This window comes from Ahaetulla prasina, chromosome 4 (genome assembly GCF_028640845.1).
Source record: "Ahaetulla prasina isolate Xishuangbanna chromosome 4, ASM2864084v1, whole genome shotgun sequence".
NCBI classification, from domain to species: Eukaryota; Metazoa; Chordata; class Lepidosauria; order Squamata; family Colubridae; genus Ahaetulla; species Ahaetulla prasina.
The window spans coordinates 4,735,881-4,762,894 of NC_080542.1; the positions used below are offsets into that span (position 1 = coordinate 4,735,881).

At 48.7% G+C, this 27,014-nt stretch overlaps 1 protein-coding gene across 2 annotated transcripts in view; it reads right to left on the reverse strand.

Annotated features, from left to right (window-relative positions):
* Positions 1-867: 867 nt before the first annotated feature.
* The window catches only part of PCK2 (phosphoenolpyruvate carboxykinase 2, mitochondrial), a 31,845-nt gene continuing 5,698 nt past the window's right edge, over positions 868-27,014 (reverse strand). Inside the window, exons 1-10 of one of the 2 annotated variants that reach the window (XM_058181765.1) lie at positions 25,844-26,180; positions 19,178-19,423; positions 18,745-18,929; positions 15,858-16,061; positions 12,765-12,952; positions 8,460-8,622; positions 7,629-7,847; positions 6,271-6,408; positions 6,054-6,149; positions 868-4,518 (exon numbers count right to left, since the gene is read on the reverse strand). In XM_058181765.1, coding sequence (XP_058037748.1) covers positions 4,064-4,518; positions 6,054-6,149; positions 6,271-6,408; positions 7,629-7,847; positions 8,460-8,622; positions 12,765-12,952; positions 15,858-16,061; positions 18,745-18,929; positions 19,178-19,423; positions 25,844-25,881 — 1,932 coding nt within the window. In that variant the 5' untranslated portion in view covers positions 25,882-26,180 and the 3' untranslated portion in view covers positions 868-4,063. Of the gene's footprint in view, positions 4,519-6,053; positions 6,150-6,270; positions 6,409-7,628; positions 7,848-8,459; positions 8,623-12,764; positions 12,953-15,857; positions 16,062-18,744; positions 18,930-19,177; positions 19,424-25,843; positions 26,181-27,014 lie in introns of those variants that run through there. The other variant, XM_058181766.1, reaches the window with a different exon arrangement.

The following is a 27,014-nucleotide window of genomic DNA, read 5'->3' on the forward strand; positions in this document are numbered from 1 at the left end:
GGCGAGGGTAGAACTGCTGGGGTCGGGCACGGCCAGCAGCCTCTTTCCCGCTCGCCGCCTCACCTGTTTCTCGATGGCTGTCACTGCCGCCACGCGTGTCCGACATGGGGAGGCGCGAGGAGCCTCACCAGGCGGCCCAAGGAAGGTGAGGGTAGAACTGCTGGGGTCGGGCACGGCCAGCAGCCTCTTTCCCGCTCGCCGCCTCCTCCGCCCCCTCCCTTCATTATTCCCCGCCCATGGGGAGGAGCCGTGAGCCTCGCAGCGAACCACCAGGCAAGCACTGGGAGGCGGCCGAAAAGGGCCATATTCAGTTATACTTTCAGAATTTGCTGCGGGCCAATAAAAACTGACCCGCGGGCCGCAGTTGGCCCGCGGGCCGTAGTTTGGACACCCCTGTTGTAGGAGCTTCATCCCTGGAGGCTTTCAAGAAGAGACCAGACTGCCATCTGTCAAAAACGGTGTAAGGTCTCCTGCTTGGGCGGGGTGGGGTTGGACTAGATGACCTACAAGATCCCTTCCAACTCTGTTCATCTGTAATCTATCGACACACAAACACCGATCGCGTTCTTTCCCAGCTCTGCAAGACGCACCGCACAAACCCGCACAGACCGACACACATACACACACACACATAGCCAGACAGCGTCGTTCTTCCCCAACTTTGCAAATCGTTGGTTTGCAAAAACTTTGCAAACCATCAACAAATTTCTCAGCAACAACCAGCTTGCCAGGAATTCTGGGAGTCCACACATCTGTCGGGATGTTTATTTCTGTTCCGGTTTGTATAGCTCCTTTGCAGACACACACACAAGTACGCGCAAACCGCACCACTTGGAATAATGCTTAAAACAAACAAACAACCACCAGTTATTATTCTTATTTGTGTTTATTGTTAATAAAATATGGGATATATTTTTTTCTGTTTCAAAATCCTCCTTGCCACTCACACCAATTACATTTTAGTCAATCATATAGCTTTTCTAGGTTTTTTTTTTTTTTTCAACAGATGCTGTCTTGTTTCTGGCCAAACAACTCTACCCAAAAATGTTGAGCAGTTTTATTTTTCTTGGCCTTTTTTTCTCTCTTCCGCAGAGTGTCTTTCTCACTACAACATTAAAAATCCAGCACGTTATCGGCAATTTTAAAAAAAGGCAAGACATATATAAACCCGTTATATGGAATCTAGATGTACGAGGAATGTAGACAGATAAGAGGAAAATTGACTTTCACGTTGAGCACCAATTAAAGATTCCACCTAATAACTATTAAAAAATTCTCAGCTGATTAAGTGTAACAGGCCCGTTTTAGCACGAAAGGAGCTAATTATAATATAATTTATTCCCCCTCACTGGATTTAACATATTCATTAGGCTATAAAGTGGATTCTTCATTAGCTGTTGCTTGCATTGCTGCAATGTCCTGAAAACATTTAAACTAGTAGTGTCTTTCAAACACTTTTTAAGACGTGTGGACTTCAACTCCCAGAATTCTGGCTGGGAGCGACCGTGTTTGAGAAATTCTGTTCGAAAACACGATTCCCATGATTCCCATAGCAATGTGATATTAAAAAGGCACCAGACCTATCACCCTGATCTGAATCCCATCCGAGGCTGCTTGTAGTGGCAAATTATCTTATTCGTCCTCACAACAATCCTGCAAGGTAGCTTTTTGCCCTAAGGCCACACTTGATGAAAAGAGCTGAAGCTCCCCAATTCGCATTCTCGTCAGAGGGATGGACGCGTTAAACATTTCGACGACTTTATTCCTTGCCCCTCAAGCCGGCGTGAATTTAGCTCCTTTGAAAGGTTGAAAAATGCTTCGCGGGATTCGGTTAGCGAGTCATGCAATTTCTCTAGATTTTTGTCTTTGGGCTCGCTACTCTTTCTGCCCACAATCTTTTACCAGTCTTATAAAAATCAAAACTCATGCCCCTCACATGTTAAAACACTGTCAAGCTTTCCAACGTTAAGAAGGTGTTGGGTAACCGTTTGTCTGAAGTGGTGTAGGGTTTCCTGCCTAAGCAGGGGGTTGGACTAGAGGACCTCCAAGGTCCCTTCCAATTCATTCTATTCTATTCTATTCTATTCTATTCTATTCTATTCTATTCTATTCTATTCTATTCTATTCTATTCTGACCTTGATAGGAAAGCTGCAGCCCAGTGAGACAGGATGGAAAATACTGTTTTACATTTAATTAATAGAAAGAAAACTTTGACACATAGCTACCTATTTCTGGTTTGCTTAAGAGCGGGACAATTGGGGGTTAATGTTGCTCGGATTAGGGGCGATGCGATGGCAGTGTTCGAATATTTGAGGGGCTGCCCCAAAGAAGAAGGGGGTCCACCTGTTCTCCAAAGCACCTGAAGGCAGGACAAGAAGCAACAGATGGAAACTCATCAAGGAAAGAAGCAACTTAGAACTAAGGAGAAATTTCCTGACAGTTAGAACAATTAATCAGTGGAACAACTTGCTTCCAGAAGTTGTGAATTCTCCAACACTGGAAGTTTTTAAGAAGAGATTGGGCAACCGTTTGTCTGAAATGGCAAAAGGCTTTCCCTTGCTTTGGGCAAGGGGTTGGACTAGACGACCTTCCAAGGCCCCTTGCAACTAAGATATTTTGTGCTATGCTTCAGTGGAAGTGTTGTCCGAATCATGATAAGCCGCGATAAGTCTCCTGGAGAACTCTTGTTTCTGCCTCCAGAAATATAAGCCTTGGAGATAAATCTTGCCACTGCCTTCCATGTTTGTTTTAAATCTCTCCCCCCCCCCCCAAATCTTTCCTTCTTCCTTCTTTCCCAATGATTTTCCCAACCCCTCAGAAGGCACATGTGATGTCATAAAATGAAAGGCCACCCTCTCTGTTGTGACTCCCGCCCCCGAACCTGGCCCCATGCCCGAAAGTGACTCCGAGAGTGAGGGGAAAGGACCGGTAAGGCTTACCTCGGGAGCACCGATTCCTTTGGCTCAGCTCCAGGAGCCAGAACCAGACCAGTCGGAGGACGTAATGAGGCCGTCATCCCCTGATTCCTCCCTTCCCCAGGCTATGCCTTCAGACCCGGCTGATAAGAATAATCAAGCTTGGCTTGACCCGCGCTTCAGAAGATTAGAGAGGTGGCGTCATCAAAAGGAAGGGTGGGGCAGGAGTCCTGCCCCACCTCACAGGATATATAAGGAGGTTTGGGACTGCTCTCACTCCACGGGAAGCAAAGTTTAGCTGATCCATTTCAAAAAGAGCCGAAAGTCTTGCTATGTGAGTCATTTGTTTGAACTTTTGCAGGCAGCTGCGATTTCTCTGCCAGGACTGATAAGAGCCATGAATCCACTGGCTGAAGGCTAGCTCGTTGCTCCGAAGTGGGGAAGGAGACAGAACACTCTCCTTTCCCATTTCCCCAGAGCGGAAAGCAGTGGGATTCAGCCGGTTCGCACCGGTTCGCTAGAACCGATAGCTAAGTTTCGGCTAGCAGTTTGGCGAGCCAGCTGAATAGCATGCCTTGCCATGCCTGGGCCGTCTCCTCCCAGCCACTCCTCGCCTCACCGCCCACCTGCTCGCCCGGCCACCTGGGTGAGTAGGAGCTGGGCATGACAAGGAGTGGCTGGGAGGGGAGGGGCAAGGCAGGGCCAGGCATGGCGAGGAGAGGAGAGGCTGGGTGAGGTGAAGTGCTTCTCGATGTGAGCAATGTCGAGTTGGCCATGCCCACCCAGTCACATGCCCACCCGGTCATGCCTACCCAGCTGGTCCTTAGGGCAGAGAACTGGTTGTTCAATTATCTGAATCCCACCGCTGGCTGAAAGAATCTCCTCTGGCGGAGGAAGGAAGCGAAACAAGAGGCATCAAGCAAGGTGACTCCGGCCAAGGAAGGTAAGCAAAGCCAAAGAAGAACGTTGAGTGGCTGTCAGTTGACCTCGGAAACATGACACCTGAGACGAGAGAGTCTTATCTGGTACGAAAAAGAGGAATGGATATTTCTGTAAACAAGGCCCCTGATATCTCGTCTTCCCCCCTCCGAAAACCAGGGGAAGAAACTTTGGTCTTTGGTTGGACGTCTTCTACCGTTGAGGTCCCTCACATCTTCTTCACCCGGGTCTCCAAGGCTTCCAGTTCTTTCAAGACTTCCTTGGGCAAGTCCTCAGGCACTTGTTCCGTCAGGTATTGTCTCACTTCTCGGACCTCCTGTTCCCAGAATTCCTTGGGCAGCGAGAAGAGCTCCGAATGGCTCACCTGGCTTAGGCCTGAGAGATCTAAGGCGCCTTCTTTCGGGATGTATCCGATGGGGGTTTCCTTCGCGGATTCTTCTCCGTCCACCCGGCGGAAGATCCAATCCAGGACCCGGGAATTTTCCCCGAAACCTGGCCACAAGAAATTCCCGGCGGCATCTTTCCGGAACCAATTGACGTGGAAAATTTTGGGAAGGCGGACGCCCTTCCGCCCTTCCATGCTCAACCAGTGCTCCAGGTAGCGGCCGAAGTTGTAGCCGAAGAACGGACGCATGGCGAAGGGGTCGTGCATGATGACCTTGCCTGGGGAACCACGGGGAGAGAAGAGGGAAGAGGAAAGGAAGGACAGGGGTGAACAATTACGGCCCCCAAACATGGAAAATTAAGCCTGTTTAAGCAAAGGGGTGGTTAAGTGAATCGCAAGCCATTTTATGACTTTTTTTTTGTTGTTGCCATGGTTGTTAAGGAAATCCCTGCGGATTAACACTGATGATGTTCTTAGTATCGGGAATGAAACGTCCGCAAGAAAACAACCAAGCTCAGAGAGCACCAAGGACCCCGCAGTCGTCGTCGTCCTCCTCCTCCTCCTCCAACCCACTCCCTTCTAGCACTGATGATGTTCCCTAGTTGGGTCACGAAACGTCTGCAAGAAAACCACCAAGTTCAGAGAACACTAAGGACCCCACAGCCCTCCTCCTCCTCTTCTTCTTCCTCCTCCTCTCCTCCTCCTCCTCCTCCTCCTCCTCCTCCTCCTCCTCCTCCTCCTCCTCCTCCTCCTCCTCCTCCTCCTCCTCCTCCTCTTCTCCCTTCTAGTACTGATGATGTTCCCTAGTTGGGTCACGAAACATCTGCAAGAAAACCACCAAGTTCAGAGAGCACCGAGGAAACCCATAGTCCTCCTTCTCCAGCCCTTCCTCTCCTCCTCCTCCTCCTCCTCCTCCATCGTCTCCTCCTCCTCCATCCTTCTTCCCCCCCTCTTCCCCCTCCTCTTTCTTCTTCATCCCTTCCTCTCCTCCTCCTCCTCCAACACTACTCCCTTTTAGCACTGATGATGTTACCTAGTTGGGTCCCCGTAGGTTTGTTTCCACACACACATACAAACCAGTGGTGAAATGTAAAATTTGTTACTACCGGTTCTGTGGGTGTGGCTTGGTGGTGGTGGGTAACTATGTGACTGGGTGGGCATGGCCAACTTTTTTTAAAAAAACTTTTAAAAGCATTTTTTCTACAACCTCTTCGGCCAAAGAGCTTGTAGAAAAAAATGCTTTGAAAGGATCCTGACGATCCCAGGGGAGTTGCCTGATCTCCAGAACCCTTTAAAAACTTTTTTTTGTTTTACAGCTTCTTTGGCCAAAGAGCTTGTAGAAAAAAATGCTTTGAAAAGGTTCTGACGATCCCAGCTGAGTTGCGCGATCATCAGAGGCTTTTAAAAAAAAAAAACTTTTAAAAGCATTTTTTCGGCCGAAGAAAAAATGCTTTTAAAAGTAAAAAAAAACCCTCTGATGATCGCGTGGCTCAGCTGGGCATGAGGGGGGAGGGGGGAAGGGATTTTTGCTACCGGATTGAGCGATCCGGTCCGAACCGGGAGCATTTCACCCCGATACAAATACACACATAGACCTCTCATTTAAAAGGTGAGGTGCTGGCTAGAATGCTGAAGCTTCTGGGCTTATCTTCCTTCAGATCGATATTAATCAATTAATACTTTTTCCCATCATTATTGGATTAACTTGTTCTGGCCCTTTTTCTCTCTTCCAACTTAAGCAAGAGGGAGAAACCACCCCCTCCCCCGCCAAACGATGGGAAGTCACTCCCAGTCTCGAACCCGGAGCCCCCACCTTTGTGCTCAGCCGCCGCTGTGGACTCCGACCGCATGGCACTGCCCACGAAGACCCCGTGGCGCCAGTTGAAGGCCTCGTACACCAAAGGCACCCCTGGGAGGGGAAAAAAAAAGAGACCAAGAGGTGATCTCGAGAACATCGGAACGGTCCAGAGGTCTGGGAAGACAATCGGGGGGCTGGGGGGGAGGAGGCGGAAGGGGGGCAGAGCTCCTACCTGCCGGTCTCCTGCCCCCAAAGATGATGGCGTCAATGGGGACCCCCTGAGGGGATTCCCAATCCGGATCCATGATGGGACACTGCCGAGCCGGGGCACAAAAGCGAGAATTCGGATGAGCGGCCGGTTGTGGGTCCCCTGGTAAAGGAAAAAAAAAAAAAAGAGGGAAACAATGAAAAATTGAGATGACCAGATTCCAACGATAATCAACCACAGGGGATCGGATTCAAACTGGGTCTGCGAGATAATTCCGTAATATTTTAGGGAATAACAAGATATCCCCTAATATATTATACAGTATAACAAGATAATTTCCCCTAATGGGCAATTAGAAATTAATGGGCAATTAGAGAAAAGCTTTGAAGCTGGCTAACAACTGTTCTCCGCTGTTTCACCAGCTTTTACAGGATCTCGGTTCAGGACGCCATACCAGACATCCTCCGGGGAAGACGGAAGCCACCGGAAGTCCAAGATTTGACTCATTCTGTTGCTCTTTATTTCTACCTCTCTCTCTATTTTATATTAGGTAACAGTAACAGAGTTGGAAGGGACCTTGGAGGTCATCTAGTCCAACCTCCAGCTCATGCAGGAAACAGGGTGATTATTAAAGGGACAGGACATTTTTCTCAGAGAAAGAATATTATTACCTTGCTGGAACCCACCTATGGGACCACCCCAGAATCATAGGAAAAGAGGGGTCCAATATTCCTATCTGGACGCACAATTTTGAAATCCAACCCCCTTCTTTGAAATGTTAGCTTCCAAGCTTCTATCAGCTTAGGGTTAAACTCAACAGCATCTGAAACTTGCCTCAAACATCCCATAATAATGCTTGAGGGATGGGGATCAGGACATCGGTTAGTTTAATTGAGTATTTGTCAAACTTGGCAACTTTTAAGATGTGTGGACTTCAATTCTCAGAATTCCCCAGCCAGCATGCTTTAAGGTGCGTGGACTTCAACTCCCAGAATTCCCCAGCCAGCATGCTTTAAGGTGCCTGGACTTCAACTCCCAGAATTCCCCAGCCAGCATGCTTTAAGGTGCCTGGACTTCAACTCCCAGAATTCCCCAGCCAGCATGCTTTAAGGTGCCTGGACTTCAACTCCCAGAATTCCCCAGCCAGCATGCTTTAAGGTGCCTGGACTTCAACTCCCAGAATTCCTCAGCCAATATGCTTTAAGGTGCCTGGACTTCAACTCCCAGAATTCACCAGCCAGCCACACAGGCTGATGAATTCTAGGAGTTGAAGTCCACACATTTTGCGATTTGAGTTGAACACTGTCTCTTGCCTCTGAGCATCTTCTAACGGGCACACAAGTTAGTTGGTCCCTGATTTTGCCCCCAACAGCTGACCTCACCTGGTTTCCAAGGTTTTCCTTGCCAGGTGCTGATGGTCACCCCTTCCGGAATCCTCTGATCGATGCCCTCCCAATAGACTCCGCCTTCACTGGTCTCGGCCACGTTGGTGAAGATGGTGTTACGCTGGATGGTATGCATGGCGTTGGGGTTGGTCCGAGTGGACGTGCCCGGAGCCACCCCGAAGAAGCCGTTCTCGGGGTTGATGGCACGCAAGCAACCTACAGGTGGGGAAAAAAACCCAGCAGGTGGTTATTCCTCACCGCGACGGTTTCCGGATCTCCTTTCCCCCCCAACGCCATAAACTCGAACACAAATCCTTGGGATACCTGGCAGTAGTGGGTTTCCCTTACCTTTGCTACCGGTTCGCATGCGCAGAGCATATTTTAATATGTATATTAATTGTTTTAAATGAAGGCTGTACACCGCCCTGAGTCCTTCGGGAGAAGGGCGGTATAGAAGTTTGATAAATAAATAAATAAATAAATAAATAAATAAATAAATAAATAAATATTTGATAATGTCTGGGCGGGTGGATGGAGCCTCCCGCTGCTGCTACTACCGGTTCTCCCGAACCAGTGCGAACCGGTAGCAACCCACCACTGGTATCTAGGGGCCAAATTTGTGCCCTGAGAGCTCCGGGGTTGGAAACTCAGTTTATGTTGTTCCCAGACTAGGCACCGAGCTTTGGCCCAAATTGGTTCTGTTTGCTGTCTTGCCGCTTCGCTTAGTGACGGAAGCCTCACTGCGGTCGTTAAGTCGAGGACTACCTGCTTTTTCTCCTAAAAACACACCTCCCTGCCGCTATCTCAACCCCAGCGCCGCCGAGTCACCTTCGCTGTCGAACTTCATCCAGGCGATATCGTCCCCGACGCATTCCACGCGCCAGCCCGGCAAGGTAGGATTCATCATGGCTAGGTTGGTCTTTCCGCATGCGCTGGGGAAAGCAGCCGCTACGTATTTCTTCTTGCCTTCCGGGTTGGTGAGTCCCAGAATCTGCCAGAAAAAATTGTAGAGGGGAGCGTGCCCACAATTCGGCTGATTTCAAGAGACCCAAACTCTTCTTCGCGATAAACTAGGTTTGCTCCTGCCTCAGCCGCCAGGCGTAGATTACAAAAACCTAGGTAACCATCATAGTTTAGAGGCTTCCACGTCCCTCCGTTACCACTGTGGAGTTTCCCAGTTTCTCAGTCCAAAAATGTTAACTCGGTGTTCTTCAACCTTGGCAAGTTTAGATACAGTCGTGGCCAAAATTGTGGAAACCCTTTTGTGAAAAGTGTATTTTTGAGGTTTAATGGCTAATAACATCACTTTTTTTTTTGGAGTTTCAAGATAATCCTATTCCAGTGGTGGAATGGCCTAGGAATAGCCCAGATCTTAACCCAGGGCCTCTGGTGGCTCAGGCTGCTAAGACAGTCTGTTATTAACAGCAGCTGCTTGCAATTACTGCAGGTTCAAGCCCCACCAGGCCCAAGGTTGACTCAGCCTTCCATCCTTTATAAGGTAGGTAAAATGAGGACCCAGATTGTTGGGGGGGCAATAAGTTGACTTTGTATATAAATATACAAATGGATGAATGGATAATATACAAATGGATGAAGACTATATACAAATGGATGAAGACTATTGCTAACATAGTGTAAGCCGCCCTGAGTCTTCGGAGAAGGGCAGGATATAAATGCAAATTAAAAAAAAAATGTTCCCAGTTTGGACCGGATCGCCCGATCCAGTAGCGATGGCGGTGGGTGGTTCAGAGAACCGGTAGCAAAAATTCCTGCCCGCCCCCATGCCCAGCTGAGCCGCGCGATCATCAGAGGTTTTTGGTTTGTTTTTTTTTTTACTTTTAAAAGCCTTTTTTCTTTGGCCGAAAAAATGTTTTTAAAAGAAAAGAAAAAAAAGCTTCTGAGGATCTCACGGCTCAGCTGGGATCGTCAGAGCCTTTTAAAAGCATTTTTTTACAACCTCTTCGGCCGAGGCTGGGTGGGCGTGGCCGGGGGTGTGACAGGCAGCACTCAGCCTCCTGCACCCCCCTGGGAGCAAAATGGGCCACGGGGGGGGGCACTACACCTCTCTGCGCCCCATTTTGGGCCTAGTATGCCTCCCTGCATTTACCTGAGGGCGAAAACAGGGTGCATTGGGACTCCTGGAAGGGGCGGGGCTGGGAAGGGCGGGGCCAGTCAGCAATCTAACAACCGGTTCGCCTGAACAATCCCGAACCAGCTGAATTTCACCTTGCTTAAGTAGCCAAGCAAGAAAAATACTGAGCTAAATACTGATTTGTAATACAGTTTTTAAGAAGAGTTTTACCCTGCTGTTTCACATTTACCTTGATAAGAAGGAAATTAGAAGGCAATGCAATACGGTTTATTTCCCTTAGAGAATTTGCGTTTAATTGAAATATCTGCCTTTTTTTTTTTTTTTAATAGACCTGTTCGTTTCTCTTCGCGTCCAGCCTTTTTCAATCTTAAATTAATCTTTTACTCTACGCATGACTAAAATGTAAACCTTCACGCTCATTGCATTTCCCGTTCATGGAAATATTCAAGTTTGTTCTTTGGGATCGGTGGGAAAATGCTTTCACCGTTGCACGTTTAAAAACGCATAATAAATTTATTTTCCAGTTCCGTGCTTGCTTGTGTACGACACTTTAAGGAAAAACCCTTCAAGACTTCACCACCGACCCTGTTGTCAAAATTAAAATTATTTTTTAATATGAGTAATTTTATTATTAAGAGGATATGGTGGCCCAGCGGCTAAGACACTGAGCTTGTTGATCGAAAGGTCGGCAGTTCAGCGGTTCGAATCCCTAGTGCTGCCGCTTAACGGGGTGAGCTCCCGTTCCTTGTCCCAGCTTCTGCCAACCTAGCAATTCGAAAGCACGTAAAAAATGCCTGTAGAAAAATAGGGGCCACCTTTGATGGGAGAGTAACAGCATTCCGTGCGCCTTTGGCATTGAGTCATGCCGGCCACATGACCACGGAGACGTCTTTGGGCAGCGCTGGCTCTTCGGCTTTGAAACCGAGATGAGCATTGCCCCCTAGAGTCGGGAACGACTAGTACATATGTGCGAGGGGAACCTTTACCTTTACCTTGATTTTATTATTAAAGTGAATCTGGATTGTTATTGATTTCCCCTTCTGCGATATAAGCACATCACACAAGCCCAGCCTGTTCCATTTGCTAAAAATTCAACCTCCTGGTCAAACAAAAAAAATCAGAAAAGCGATGAATTCATTCATTCATTCATTCAAACCTAATTTACAAATGCCAGCTCTGCACATCTACAGCGAATTAGACCCCCAAATCTCCCTTCTTATATCCACAGCCTTTGCACCCCCATAGGACTTTCCTGAAGCTGGGGTCCGGCTGCAGCCCTGACTACGGCTCCCATCCTCCCCCATCATCATCATGCTGGCTGGGCACAACTGGCCTTGCAGTCCTGCCCACTGAGATGGCTGTCCGGTCACCTGGGGAGCTGTTTTTTTACAAACCAGCAATTCCTGCCCCCCCCCCGTCCACCCAGTCTCACGACAATCGCCCCCCCCACCCGCTTCCAACCCCGGCTGTCCCTTTCCTGCGTCAAACATCTTCGGATCCAGTTGGGTTTTTAGCTGGCGGCTGTCACTCATTAACCAATTAATGTTTGCTCGTTAAATATCACTCCCAGGCAGTGCAAACAGCTTCTGTCCTTTGGCCCGATGGACCAAATTTTCTGCGCAACCTCCCCACCCCCCTCAATCAGCAGCTCGATCCCAGCAATCGACCCTTGGCCCCTCACGCTGCTGCTGAAGCACCGGGCAACCGTTTGCGCCCAGTCCCCAAAACTCCACAGTCCTACTTTGCAATCGTCCACGCCTGGCACACGGTGCTGCACGCTTGACTTGCCTCGTGGTTAGCTGGCTTTGCGGAACGAGTAACAGTAACAGAGTTTGGAAGGGACCTTGGAGGTCATCTAGTCCAACCCCCTGCTCACGCAGGAGACCTCTACTCGGGATTCGAACAGCCGACCTTTCGGATCGACAAGCTCAGTGTCTTAGCCACTGAACCACCTAGGGGCTTTTTTTCCAAAGGACAACTGGACTTTCTTTGGTTTCTTTTTTTTTTCCCCTTGAAGAGGTTTCGCTTCCCATCCGAGAAGCTTCTTCGGTTTCTTCAGTTCAAGTTCTCCTTCAGCAGAACTGAAGAAGAAGCTTCTCTGGGTGAGAAGCGAAACCTCTTCAAGGAAAAAAAACCAAACGACGAAAGTCCAGTTGACACTGGACAGTTGGCACCGTTGGGACAACCATGACCTGGATGACAGAGAATCTCCATAGCCCAGTAGATCAGTCACTGAGTACCCCTGAGCACGTGCAGAAAGCGCAAAGGGTGACTGACTTCTCCCGCCAAGCCGTAGATGAGAATGAAAACAAAAAAGAGTTGGCCGCTTTGGAGTACAGGTAGTCCCTGACTTACGGTCACTCATTTAGTGACGGTTCAAAGTTACAACGGCGTTGAAAAAAAGAGACCGACGACCGTTTTTCCACACTTATGACGGTTGCAGCGTCCTGGGGTCACGTGATTCCCTTTTGTGACCTTCTGACGAGCAAAGTCGACGGGGGTTAAGCCAGATTCACTTTAACGACCATGTCGCTAACTTAGCAACCGCCGCGACTCGCTTAACAACGGTGATAAGAAACGTCGTGGGGCAAAACTCACAATCCCTGTCGGTCTCCGCAGCAGAAATTGGGGTCGTAAATCGAGCGGTGCCTGTAAAATCTTTACCTCGGACCAGGGAAGGTATTTAGCCGGTTCGGACCGGTTCGGGGGAGCCGGTAGTGGCAACCTGCGGGTGTCGTCCTATTTAGCCAATGTTTTCTAAGCCGCACGCACACGCGGAAGGCATCTGCGCTCACATTTTCGGTGTGCAACGAACCAGTGGCAAAGTGACGTGACACCCACCTCTGCCTTGGACCAATTCCAAGGGGTTTTACAGAGTGGGGGGAGGGCGGAGGGAAATCAAAATGGCCGCCGAAGCCACGCCCTCAAAGGCACCCCTTTTGCAATTCTGCAAGCGGCCTGGATATCGCGGGGTCGCCCCCACCCCTTGCCATGCAGACACCCCACCCACCCCCCACTTTTCAATCTCGTGGCCCCCTCACCAGCATGTGCTCGGCCAGCCAGCCTTCGTCCTTGGCGATGCACGAAGCGATACGGAGGGCAAAGCATTTCTTCCCCAGCAGGGAATTGCCCCCGTAGCCGCTGCCAAAAGACACGATCTCTCGGCGGTTCGGCACGTGGGCGATTAAGGTCTTCTCCGGATTGCAAGGCCAATTGTTCACAAGCTCTTCTGTAGAAGGAGAAGAAGAAGAAGACAACCACGACATGTTAGGGACCGGACGTCAGGATTTTAACACAAAGGGCCTTCTACCCTGTTTTCCTGATTCTAAGACCCGACCAGAAAATAAGGCCTCGCTTGATTTTTCAGGATGCTCATAATATAAGCCCTACCCCCAAAATAAGCCCCAGTTAAGATCGTCAGCCAGATAGAATAGAATAGAATAGAATAGAATAGAATAGAATAGAATAGAATAGAATAGAATAGAACAGAATTTATTGGCCAAGTGTGATTGGACACACAAGGAATTTGTCTTGGTGCATATGCTCTCAATGTACATAAAAGAAAAAGAAAAAAAATACCTTCATCAAAGGTACAACATTTACAACACAAATGATGGTCATAGGTTGCAATTTAACCCTTAATGATCGCAACAAAAAGTTACAGTCATACAGTCATAAGTGGAAAGAGATTGGTGATGAAAACGATAAGATTAATAGTAGTTCAGATTTAGGGAATAGTTTGACAGTGTTGAGGGAATTATTTGTTTAGCAGAGTGATGGCCTTCGGGAAAAAACTGTTCTTGTGTCTAGTTGTTCTGGTGTGCAGTGCTCTATAGTGTCATTTTGAGGGTAGAAGTTGAAACAGTTTATGTCCAGGATGTGAGGGATGTGTAAATATTTTCACGGCCCTCTTCTTGATTCGTGCAGTATACAGGTTCTCAATGGAAGGCAGGTTGGTAGCAATTATTTTTTCTGCAGTTCTTATTATCCTCTGAAGTCTGTGTCTTTCTTGTTGGGTTGCAGAACCAAACCAGATGGGTGCGTTTAGTACCGTATTCCCCCCAAAATAAGACCTAATCGGAAAATAAGCCCTAATGTGTCTTTGGGAGCAAAATTTAATATAAGACCCACTCAGTCTTATTATGAGGGAAACACAGTAGCATGTTTGAATAACCAGCAGACTGAGGGTTTGAACATGTGCTGGAGCCAGACACAGAGAATTCTGGGAGCTGAAGTCCCATAATGTTCTCCAGTTTTGCACATCTGGAAATTATGGGCATCATTAGCCTGAATTCTTAGTAAGGTAGTTCAGAAAATTGGAAACGGTCTGTCTATCCCATTGTTTCCCAAGTTTATTAATTTTAAGATGTGTGGACTTCAACTCCCAGAATTCTCCAGCCAGTATGCTTTAACATTCATGGACTTCAACTCCCAGAATTACTCACCCAGCATGCTTTCAGATGAACTTCAACTCCCAGAATTCCTCACACAGCACGCTTTAACATACATGGACTTCAACTCCCAGAATTCCTCAGCCAGCATGCTTTAAGATGAACTTCAGCTCCCAGAATTCCTCAGCCAGCATGTTTTAACATACATGGATTTTAACTCCCAGAGTTCCTCAGCTAGCATGCTTTAACATACATGGATTTTAACTCCCAGAGTTCCTCAGCCAGCATGCTTTAAGATGGATGAACTTCAACTCCCAGAATTCCTCAGCCAGCATGCTTTAAGATGGATGAACTTCAACTCCCAGAATTCCTCAGCCAACATGCGTTAACATTCATGGACTTCAACTCCCAGAATTCCTCAGCCAGCATGCATTCAGATGAACTTCAGCCAGCATGATTTAACATTCATGGATTTTAACTCCCAGAGTTCCTCAGCTAGCATGCTTTAACATACATGGATTTTAACTCCCAGAGTTCCTCAGCCAGCATGCTTTAAGATGGATGAACTTCAACTCCCAGAATTCCTCAGCCAGCATGCTTTAAGATGGATGAACTTCAACTCCCAGAATTCCTCAGCCAACATGCGTTAACATTCATGGACTTCAACTCCCAGAATTCCTCAGCCAGCATGCATTCAGATGAACTTCAATTCCCAGAATTCCTTAGCAAGCATGATTTAACATTCATGGATTTTAACTCCCAGAGTTCCTCAGCCAGCATGCTTTAACATACATGGACTTCAATTCCCACAATTCCTCAGCCAGCATGCTTTAAGATGGATGAACTTCAACTCCCAGAATTCCTCAGCCAGCATGCTTTAAGATGGATGAACTTCAACTCCCAGAATTCCTCAGCCAACATGCTTTAACATACATGGACTTCAACTCCCACAATTCCTCAGCCAGCATGCTTTATGACAGATGGACTTCAAATCCTAGAATCCTGGGTGAGGTATTCCGGGAGTTGAAGTCCACACATCTTAAAGCAGACAAGATTGAGAAACACTGGACTATCCATTTAGGCTAGAGCCGTGAGGGCGAACCAATGGCACACGTGCCACAGGTGGCACGTGTAGCTATCTTGGTGGGCACATGAGCTCAGGTGGAACCAGATGTTGCCAAATGGGCCATTTCCGGCTTCTGGAGGGCCTTTGGGGGGGTGGGGATGGCCATTTTTGCCCTCCCCAAACTCCTAGAAAGGCTCTGAAGCCTGGAGACAGCAAAAAAATTGGGCCTTCTGGTCCCACTGGAAGTTGGCAAACGGGACATTTCCGGCCTCTGGAAGGCCTCCGGGGGGTGGGGGGGCGTTTTTGCCCTCCCCAGACATCTAGAAAGGCTCTGGAGCCTGGTGAGAGAGAAAAACGACCTACTGGGCCATCGCATGCCTGGAGCAGGGGTTGGGTGTCGCATGTGCAGGGTCGGGGCACCTAAAATTATGTGTGTGGGCATGCGTGCATGACCCCCCCCCCTCGCTCCTGGCACGCGATGGCAAAAAGGTTAGCCATCACTGGGCTAGAGGGTGTCAAATTCAGACAAATTATTATTCTTTTTTTTCCCCACTTTGCTAGTGTTGTCTCACACCAACCCGAACTTCCGACGTCTCTTTCTTGTCACACAAACAGAGAATGAATGAAACCCCGAGAAAGAAGGGCTTCCTTCACCTACGGGTGGGTGGGTGGCTTACCGCTAAGAGGCAAAGGCCGCCCCACCGAATGCAGGCACTTGACGAACTCTCCATCCCCGAGCGTGCGGAGGGCCGCCGCCCCCATCCGCGTCATGATTCGCATGCTGGCGACCACGTAGGCCGAATCCGTCAGCTGGATCCCGATTTTGGAGAGCGGCGAACCGAGGGGCCCCATGCTGTAGGGGATGACGTACATGGTGCGCCCTGCGAGAGGATACGGACCAGAGAGAGAAAGAGGGAAAATGAGCAAATAATTAAAACTTATAACAATAATGAGAGGTGCGGTGGCCTAGAGGTGGAGCTCTCGCCTCACAATCAGGAAACTGTGAGTTCGATCCTAGGTAGAGGCAGATATTTCTCTCTCTGGGCACGTTGAGAATATACGGGCCGCAGTGTGGCTCAGGCTGTAAGAAGCCTGTTATTAAAACACAGCTGCCTGCAATTACTGCAGGTTCTAGTCCCACCAGGTCCAAGGTTGACTCAGCCTTCCATCCTTTATAAGGTAGGTAAAATGAGGACCCAGATTGTTGGGGGGGCAATAAGTTGACTTTGTAAATATACAAATAGAATGAGACTATTGCCTTACACACTGTAAGCCGCCCTGAGTCTTCGGAGAAGGGCGGGATATAAATGTAAAAATAAATAAATATATATATAGATATATAGATATATAGATATATATCTGCTGGATATAACTCGGCACTGGAGACAGGAAAGGCATCTGGCCAGTAAACATTCGGCTCCATTCAGTTGCCTTGACTCCACCCCGCAAAGGATTATGGGGTCATTAAACGACGAACTTGGAACAATAACCTTTGCTTGGGTTTTAGTGTCTTTCGATTAAATATAGAGGTAGTCCTCCACTTACGACCACAACTGAGCTGAACATATCTGTTGCTAAGTGAGACCTCTGTAAAGCACAGGACGATGTTTCCTGCCACCATTGTTAAGCGAATCACTGCCGTTGTCAAGTTGGCAACCCGGTTGTTAAGTGAATCCGGCCAAAGGTTGCAAAAGGGGATCCCATGACCCTGGGACGCTGCGCCCATCATAAATATGAGTCAGTTGCCAAGCCTCTGAATTTTGATCACGTGACCCTGGGGATGCGGCGACGGTCGTAAGTGTGAAAACCTGACCTCGGCCGCTTTTTTTTTAGTACCGTTGTAACTTTCATCACTAAATGAACAGTCATAAGTCAAGAATTTCCTGTAATGCCACGCTGTACCTTCCCCATTGAATTACAATTTCTGGGCAGCTCCCACCCTGGGGATCTTCAGAAAGTCATTGATATCCTGAAAACTCGACATACGACCATAATGGAGTCTCCCTATTCCAGTCGTATAGCGAAACAACCATACGCGGGTCGATCAGAGCTTGTTTTCTGGACCCGTAAGGCATCATTGACCTACAAACATCACAAAGCCTATCCGTGACCATCGTAGGACGTAACGGTCGTAAAATGGGTTGGTCGTGCACAGGTAGTCCTCGACCGTGTAGATGCGACAGGTAAACGGGGCCTGATGTTCAGTCACGTTGACCTCCGAGGAGGCTCGACTTTCAGAATTTCAAATCCGAGTTTTGATAGCCCACCTTTTTCAGATCAGTTTTAATTTTGAATGGTCCCTAAGTGAACATTAAGTTACTTAACGGTTGTAAGTTAAGGACTCTGTGTTTGAGGTTGTTCCGTTGCTTCTTTAGCTCTTGTCTTGTTTAAAACGTAAGTACAGTGGGAAGATGGGCAACCCCTGGAAAAGGGTTCTTCAAATTTGGCAAGTTTTAAGATGGGCGGACTTCAATTCCCAGAATTCCCTTCCCCTTCCTCTTCCCCCGCCTCCCCTCCTCTCCTTCTCCTCTTTCCTCACTCCTTGTCTCCTCTCTTCCTCTCCTTCTCCTCCTCTTCTCCACCTCTTCTTTGTCTTCCCTCTTCTCCTTTTCTGTCCCTCCTCCTCTTCTTCTTCCTCCTCCTTCCACTTCCCCCTCCTTCTCTTCCTCTTCTCCTCTTCCCTCCTCCTCCTCTCCCTCCTCTCTCTCCTCCTCTCCTCCTCCTCTCCTCCTCCTTTCTTCTTTCTCTTCCCTCCATCCCCTCCTCCTTCTCTTCTTCTTCCTCTTCCTCCTCTCCTCCTCCACTACCCCTCTCCTCCTTCTAACCACTCCTCCTCTCCTCCTCCACCCCTCTTCTCCTCCTCCTTTCTTCCTCCTTTCTTCCTCCTTTTCCCTCCATCCCCCTCCTCTCCTCCTCTTCTTCCTCTTCCCTCCCTCTCCTTCCTCCTCTACCCCTCTTCCTCCTTCTAACCCCTCCTCCTCCTCTCCTCCTCTCCTCCTCCTCTCCACTTCTTCTTCCTCCTCTCTCTCCTCCTTTACCCCTCTTCCTCCTTCTAACCCCTCCTCCTCTCCTCCTCCTCCCTTCTTCCTATCCTCCTCCTTTCTTCCTCCTCTTCCCTCCATCCCCCTCCTCTCCTCCTCTTCTTCTTCCCTCCCTCTCTCTCCTCCTTTATCCCCTCTTCCTCCTTCTAACTCCTCCTCCTCCTCCTCCCTCCCCCCCTAGAATTCCAGCTCCCAGGATTCCACGGCTGGCTGGAGAACTCTGGGAGTTGGAGTCCACCCACCTTAAAACTTGAAAGCGTTTGAAAAAACGCAGCTCTTAAAAAACAGTGCCCACAAACAAACCCAAAGCATGCAAAAATAAAAACAGCTTAGCCAGGATGGATATTCCCCGTTCTCCGTAAGAGAAAGTCGGGAAGAGGCATTTGAACTGGCGGGGGCCGCATCCATCAGGCAACAGGACGAGTGGCAGGATGGGAATTGCGCCCCGGGTTCAAATTCTTTTCCCCTTCCTCCTTGAGGCTCAATCTCAGATTGTCTCCCCTCCCCTCCCTGTCCCGTTCACCTTTCATGCAACCCGGAAACCGATCGTCCACCGCCTCTTGAAAAGTTTTGGGGTTCATCCAGTTGCCCAGCTGACCCTTGACCCCCGGGGCCGTTATGGGAATCGTGTCCCTCTGGTTCTCCGTGACGATGACCGTCCGGCTCTCCACCCTGGCAACATCTTTGGGGTCGGTTTTTGCCAGCCAGCTGCGGGAAAGAAGGGAAGAGTGGAAGGATCGCAGGGAATTTCGGGCGTCGAAGGTTTGTAAAAGGCACCTGGTGTGTCAATCCAGATGCGCAGGACTCCAACTCCCATCGTCCCCAGGCCGGACGATGGGAGATGGAGTCTTGCGCCTTTGGATTGGCACGCCGGAAACCTTTTGCAAAACAGGGCGGGAACTGGCATATTCCTCCCCCACCATCCCACATGAGAAGGACCAGCCGAACGGACTGACCAGTTCTCGTATTTCGTCAACGGTTTGATGACGCCTTCCGATTCGAGGAAATTCAAGATTTTGGTGTTCTCTTTCTCCGTCCCGTCGCAAATGTGGAGGCTGTCCGGTTGGCAGAGGCGCACCCCTTGCTCGACGAACTCCTGAACCCGGCCGGAGAGTTTGGCCAAGTCGCCGTGGAGCACGCGGGGCGCATGGGCCCAACGTACCGGCACCGCAGACCATCTCCGAAGCGAGAAGGCTCCACGGCTGGAAAAAGAGTATGAGATTATTCAATGAACAAGAGTTGGAAGGGGCCTTGTAGGTCATCTAGTCCAACTCCGCCGCCCAAGCTGGAGACCCTACACCCGTGATGGAGAACCTATGGCACATATTGGTGGGCACACGAGCTTAGGTTGGACTGGATGTTGGCAAATGGGCCATTTCCGGCCTTCGGAGGGCCTCCCGGGGAGGGGGAGGCAATTTTCACCCTCCCCAGACTCCTAGAAAGGCTCTGGAGCCTGGAGACAGCAAAAAAATCGAGCCTTCCGGTCCCACCGGAAATTGGCAAACGGGCCGTTTCTGGCCTCTGGAGGGTCTCCGGGGGTTGGGGGAAGACCGTTTCTGCCCTCCCCAGACACCTAGAAAGGCTCTGGAGCCTGGTGAGGGAGAAAAACGGACCTACCGGGAAATCACGTGCCAGGAGCAGGGGTGGGGTGTCACACGTGCAGGGGCGGGGCACATAGAATTATGGGTGTGGGCACGCGCGCGCGTGATCCCCCCTCCCACTCCATCACTGCCCTACACCATTTCTGACAGATGGCAGTCCAGTCGCTTCTTCAAAGCCTCCGAAAGAGAGTTAGACGAAGAAAAGCGGCCTCAAACCATCATTCCCCCCAATCCTCCAAATACAGGCAGACCTCGACTTACGACATTTCATTTAGTGACCATTCGAAATTACGACGGTGCTGGGAAAAAAAGGGACACGACCGTTTTTCACACGTAACGACCATGCATCCCCGGGATCGTGTGATTAAAATTCAGACGCTTGCCAACGGACTCACACTTACGACGGTCGCAGTGTCCCGAGGTCGACAGAGCTCCTTTTGCGGACTTCTGACAAGCGAAGTCGAAGGGGAAAGCCACTTAACCACCCGGTGACTAACTTAACAATGGCAAGGTTTCACTTAACAACCGTGGTGAGAAACGTCGTAAAGCGGAGCAAAACTCACTGGAACAAATATTTCACTCAATGAGAGGAATTCGGGATTCAGTTGTCGTAAGTCAAGCACTATCTGTAATAAGTCTGTGTGTGTATATGAAGATCTGGCAGAAACAAGATGGATAGCTAGTCCTCGACTTACGGCCATCTTAGTGAACGTTCAAAGTCACAATGGCACTGAAAAAAAAAAATTGAACTCGGACCGTTTTGTCACACCATTGCTGCCTCCGACCGTTGCTGGTCACGTGATCAAAATTCAGATTTGCTTGGCAACTGGCATGTACTTATGACTGTTGCGGCGTCGAGGAAGGGGTCCTGCAGTCCCCGTTTTGCGACAACCTGGCCAGCAACGTCGACGAGGAAGGCGGATTCCTTTCACAGCCGTGCGACACAACTTAACAACCGCGGCAGGAAACTTCGTGCAACGGGGGCACAAGATTCGCGTAACCGCCGTTTCACTTAGCGACGGGAATGTGCGGCTCAATGGTGGCCGTAAGTCGAGGACGACGATTCCTCGAACCGAACCACCACAGTGTAACCCCCCAACTCTCAAAAGTCCCAGCTTCTGTGTGGCGAGATTTCGCTTGTGTAAATCTTTCCCAATTTGTGTGTAAATCTTGCTCAATTTTGCACCAGCTCGGAACTTTGTACGTGCACAGGGTGTGTGAACTTTGTACGTGCACAGAGAGTGTGGCAACGTCTCCGAAACAGTTGTGTGTACAAACCCAAGCCGGAGGCTGCGAAAGGCCACGTAGAAAGGAGGATTAAAAAAGCCAGCATGCTTAGGTAAACAGCCTCCGATTCAATTTTAAATCCTATTTAAATACATTGACCCGGATGAACCAAACGCAGACAGCTAACGTCAGCGCAAGAGATAGCGGCCATATTTGCAAATATGCCATTTAGAAATAATTTTTCTTCACGCGTGTTCTTCTTACTCCCCGTACATGTAAGATAGTCTGATTTTGCTGTAAAAAGGAACATTCTTTGATCAGAAAAACCTACGTTTCCAGCGCTTAGCAACTTTAAGATGGATGGACTTCTACTCCCAGAATTCCCCAGCCAGCTGTGAATTCTGGGAGTTGAAATCCATGTATGATAAAGTATGCCGGACGAGGAATTCTGGGAGTTGAAGTCTACCCATCTTAAAGCATACTGGCTGGGGAATTCTGGGAATTGAAACCCATGCATCTTAAAGCATACTGGCTGGGGAATTCTGGGAAAGTCCATGCAGCTTAAAGCATGCTGGCTGGAGAATTATGGGAGTTGAAGTCCACCCATCTTAAAGCATGCCGGCTGAGGAATTCTGGGAGTTGAAGTCCATGCATCTTAAAGCATACTAGCTGGGGAATTCTGGGAGTTGAAGTCCATGCATCTTAAAGCATGCTAGCTGGGGAATTCTGGGAGTTGAAGGCCAACCATCTTAAAGCATGCTGGCTGGGGAATTCTGGGAGTTGAAGTACAACCATCTTAAAGCATGCTAGCTGGGGAATTCTGGGAGTTGAAGTCCATGCATCTTAAAGCATGCTGGCTGGGGAATTCTGGGAGTTGAAGTCCAACCATCTTAAAGCATGCTAGCTGGGGAATTCTGGGAGTTGAAGTCCACCCATCTTAAAGCATGCTAGCTGGGGAATTCTGGGAGTTGAAGTCCAACCATCTTAAAGCATGCCGGCTGGGGAATTCTGGGAGTTGAAGTCCATGCATCTTAAAGCATGCTGGCTGGGGAATTCTGGGAGTTGAAGTCCATGCATCTTCAAGCATGCTAGCTGGGGAATTCTGGGAGTTGAAGTCCATGCATCTTAAAGCATGCTAGCTGGGGAATTCTGGGAGTTGAAGTCCAACCATCTTAAATCATGCTGGCTGGGGAATTCTGGGAGTTGAAGTCCAACCATCTTTAAGCATGCTGGCTGGGAATTCTGGGAGTTGAAGTCCAACCATCTTAAAGCATGCTAGCTGGGGAATTCTGGGAGTTGAAGTCCACCCATCTTAAAGCATGCTAGCTGGGGAATTCTGGGAGTTGAAGTCCAACCATCTTAAAGCATGCCGGCTGGGGAATTCTGGGAGTTGAAGTCCATGCATCTTAAAGCATGCTGGCTGGGGAATTCTGGGAGTTGAAGTCCATGCATCTTCAAGCATGCTAGCTGGGGAATTCTGGGAGTTGAAGTCCATGCATCTTAAAGCATGCTGGCTGGGGAATTCTGGGAGTTGAAGTCCATGCATCTTCAAGCATGCTAGCTGGGGAATTCTGGGAGTTGAAGTCCATGCATCTTAAAGCATGCTAGCTGGGGAATTCTGGGAGTTGAAGTCCAACCATCTTAAAGCATGCTGGCTGGGGAATTCTGGGAGTTGAAGTCCAACCATCTTAAAGCATGCTAGCTGGGGAATTCTGGGAGTTGAAGTCCAACCATCTTAAAGCATGCTGGCTGGGGAATTCTGGGAGTTGAAGTCCATGCATCTTCAAGCATGCTAGCTGGGGAATTCTGGGAGTTGAAGTCCATGCATCTTAAAGCATGCTGGCTGGGGAATTCTGGGAGTTGAAGTACAACCATCTTAAAGCATGCTGGCTGGGGAATTCTGGGAGTTGAAGTCCAACCATCTTAAAGCATGCTGGCTGGGGAATTCTGGGAGTTGAAGTCCATGCATCTTCAAGCATGCTAGCTGGGGAATTCTGGGAGTTGAAGTCCAACCATCTTAAAGCATGCTGGCTGGGGAATTCTGGGAGTTGAAGTACAACCATCTTAAAGCATGCTGGCTGGGGAATTCTGGGAGTTGAAGTACAACCATCTTAAAGCATGCTGGCTGGGGAATTCTGGGAGTTGAAGCCCGCCCCTCTTCAACTTCCCACGGTTGAAAATCACTGCACTAGCGTGTTCGCAAATCTCGGCTCTGCACCTCCGAGCGAGTTGGCTTCAAACCCCACTCTTAAAAGCCGATTGGTCGCCCGCAAATCAGCACGATACCGCCTTCTGCACATGCTCTACAAATGCAGCGCGGCTCGCTTAGCACTCGCCGACTTGCCGCGTCCCATCCCGAGCAAGCCGAAACGCAGGGTGGGTTGGGGGAAAATAACAACCTGAGGAAACTGGAGGTTGGAACAAGCTAATAGTATCACCCTAATTAAATACACACAACCGGAGATTAAATCTGTCTCCGAGCAAGCTTTAAGGAAGAGGAGAAAGTTTGCGATAAAAAGTTTGGCAGGTTTTCCCACAACTTGCACAATTCTCACACTCTGTGTGTGTGTGTGTGTAGAGGGAAGGGGAAGGAATCCCCAACAGGCACCCTTTGCCCAGGTAAAGTTTTCACATGGGTTTTGCAGATGTCAAAAATGAATATATATAGATATATTTTCCTCCCCCCCAAATATTCGTCCGATGGGGAGCACCAATGACGCATGCTACCACAAACACCACACCGCCGAACCTGCGGCGCCGGCAGGCTCGTTCCCACGCCCGCTTCCCAAAACCGCTCACAAATCTGGGCTGCTTTCCTAGGCCGTCCTCGACTTACGACCGCAATCCCGCAATATTGGGGAGTATTGGTTTGCTGAGGGAAACCATCGAGTGAATTTTGCCTCCAGTTTACGCCTTTTCGTGCCCCGGTTGGGATGGGAATCGCTCCCGTCGTGAAGCGAGGAACTCGGCGAAACGAATCTGGCTTCCCCACGCTGAACTTCCCTCGTCGTAAAAGGGGATCGCGTGATTCCCCTCCCCCGCGGCCGTCGTAAAGACGAGCCGGTTGCCAAGCGTCCGAATTTGGATCACGTGACCGCAGGGGACGGTGCAACGGGCGTTAAGTGTGGAAAAAGGGTCACAAGTCAATTTTTTCAGTGGTGGCATAATTTTGAATGGTCGCTAAACGAAGTGTTTTAAGTTGAGGACTGCCTGTTTTTTTTAAATTTACATGTTTAATCTTATTTTCCATGGTCCAATTAGAGAAACTCCGGAGCCTTTGAGACCCCTCCCCTTCGGACACACATGCAAAAAGCCCATGCTATTGTTAAACCCCAGCTGCTCAGTTGAACTGCAGGTAGTCCTCGACTTTGCTTAGCGACCGTTCCAAGTTACAACAGCACCGAGGAAAGGGACTTGTGACAGTTTTTCACCTGTATATTTTTCACCAGTTTTTCACCACTATAACCATTGCAGTGCCTCCCCGGTCACGTGTTCAAAATTCGGACGCTTATTCACTGACTCGTATTTATGACGGTCACTGCATCCCGGGGTAACGTGAGTCCTCTTTTGTGACCTTCGACCAGCGTCATCAATGGGGCCTCTGCTGGCTCAACAGACTAATGCAGTCTGTTATTAACAGCAGCTGCTTGCAATTATTGCAGGTTCAAGTCCCACCAGGCCCAAGGTTGACTCAGCCTTCCATCCTTTATAAGGTAGGTAAAATGAGGACCCAGATTGTTGGGGGCAATAAAAGTTGACTTTGTATATAATATACAAATGGATGAAGACTATTGCTTGACATAGTGTGAGCCGCCCTGAGTCTTCGGAGAAGGGCGGGATATAAATTCAAATAAAATAAAAAATAAAAATAAAAAATGAGGGAAGCCGGGTTCGCTTAACAGCCGGGCGACTGACTTAACACACCGTGGCAAGAAAGGCTACAAAATGGGGTAAAACCCACTTAATGACTGTCTCCCTTAGCAACAGAAATATTGGGGTTCAATTTGTCACAGTTTGGGAAAGCCTGATTCTCTTAACAAGCGTGTGACTCACTTAACACGTGCAGTGGTTCACTTAACAACCGTGGCGGGAAAGGCTGCAAAATGGGGTAAAACCACTTAACAACTGTCTCACTTAGCAACCGAAATTCGGGGCTCAATTTGTCACAAGCAAAGCCACTGGGAAAGCCCGATTCGCTTAACAACCGTGTGACTCACTTAAACACTGCAGTGATTCACTTAACAACCGTGGCAGGAAAGGCTGCAAAATGGGGTAAAACCACTTAACAACTGTCTCACTTAGCAACCAAAATTCGGGGCTCAATTTGTCACAAGCAAAGCCACTGGGAAAGCCCGATTCGCTTAACAACCGTGTGACTCACTTAAACACTGCAGTGATTCACTTAACAACCGTGGCAGGAAAGGCTGCAAAAAATGGGGTAAAACCCACTTAGTGACTGTCTCACTTAACAACAGAAATTTGGGGCTCAATTGAGATCACCTTCTCACAATCAGAATCAATGGGAAAGCCCGATTCACTTAACAACCGTGTGACTCACTTAACACGTGCAGTGGTTCACTTAACAACCGTAGCAGGAAAGTGTGCAAAAAGGGGGTAAAACCCACTTAGTGACTGTCTCCCTTAACAACAGAAATTCTGGACTCAATTGGGGTCGCCTTCTCACGAGCCAAGTCACTGGGAAAGCCCGATTCGTTTAACAACCGTGCGGCTCGCTTAACAATCGCGGCAATTCACAGAAAAACGGTGCCAAGCAAGGGGGCAAAACCTGCTTACCCGATGGCCCACTTAGCCACAGGAATGTTGGGCACCATTGTGGCCGTAACTCGAGGACCACCTGAGCCGTGAAAACTCGTTTCCTGCCTTCTAAGATCTTCGGGGTGCGGGGATGGGGGGGGGCGGCAGCGGAAGGAGAAAAATCCCGCCACGGAATTGCTGGAACCGGTCCCGCTCCTCGAACCCAGGATCCAGGGTTAGAAAGGAGCGGTCGGCATCCTTCCAGCGTCTGCCCGCCCGCGAGGGAACCAGGATTTGTCGAGGGGCCAAGAAACCGAGTCCGGAGCAAGGGGCGAATGGCGCAGGCTGGACTTTCACCCCAAGCCATTCCTGCGAAAGCAAGTCACCATTCCTCCCCTCTCTCCCCACTCCACCCCGCCACCCGTGGAACCTGGCTGATTCTTGAGATCCAGGAACCTGTTGCTCCCGGTTTAACCAGAATTCCTGGGCACCCCTTCCCTCGCCTTTGCATATCCCCCCCCCTTTCTCCTCCATTGCTAAATCTACTTCAAGAAAAAGGAAGTTGGCGACTCGCCACCCTTGGCAATCACGCGCAACGCTGAAGGGAGGGGAAGAGATCTGTGTAAGGGGCATGCATAAGAGCACCAGCGTGCCTACCGTTCCTGTCCTAATGTTCCCTTTGATTGTATCCAATTCCGTATAGTTATTACATACTTATGCTTATATATATGCTTATATATCGTATAGTTATTTCATGCTTGTGCTTATATATACTGTTGTGACAAATAAATAAATAAATAAAATAAATGAAAAAAAGACAGACATTCCGCCAGCGTCTTGCCTGGCCAATTTTATACATCGCAATTATTATTTTGTCGCAACACGATATACAAGCACATACATTGAAAGGAAACAAATAGGAATCTCTTTCCACTTATGACTGTATGACTATAACTTGTTGCTGGCAATCCTTATGATTTATATTGATATATTGACCATCAGTTGTGTTGTAAATGTTGTACCTTGATGAACGTATCTTTTCTTTTATGTACACTGAGAGCATAGGCACCAAGACAAATTCCTTGTGTGTCCAATCACACTTGGCCAATAAAATTCTATTCTATTCTATTCTAAATTCTATTCTATTCTTTTATTTATTTATTTATTTATTTATTTATTTGTCACAACATCATACAAAAAGATTATGTAG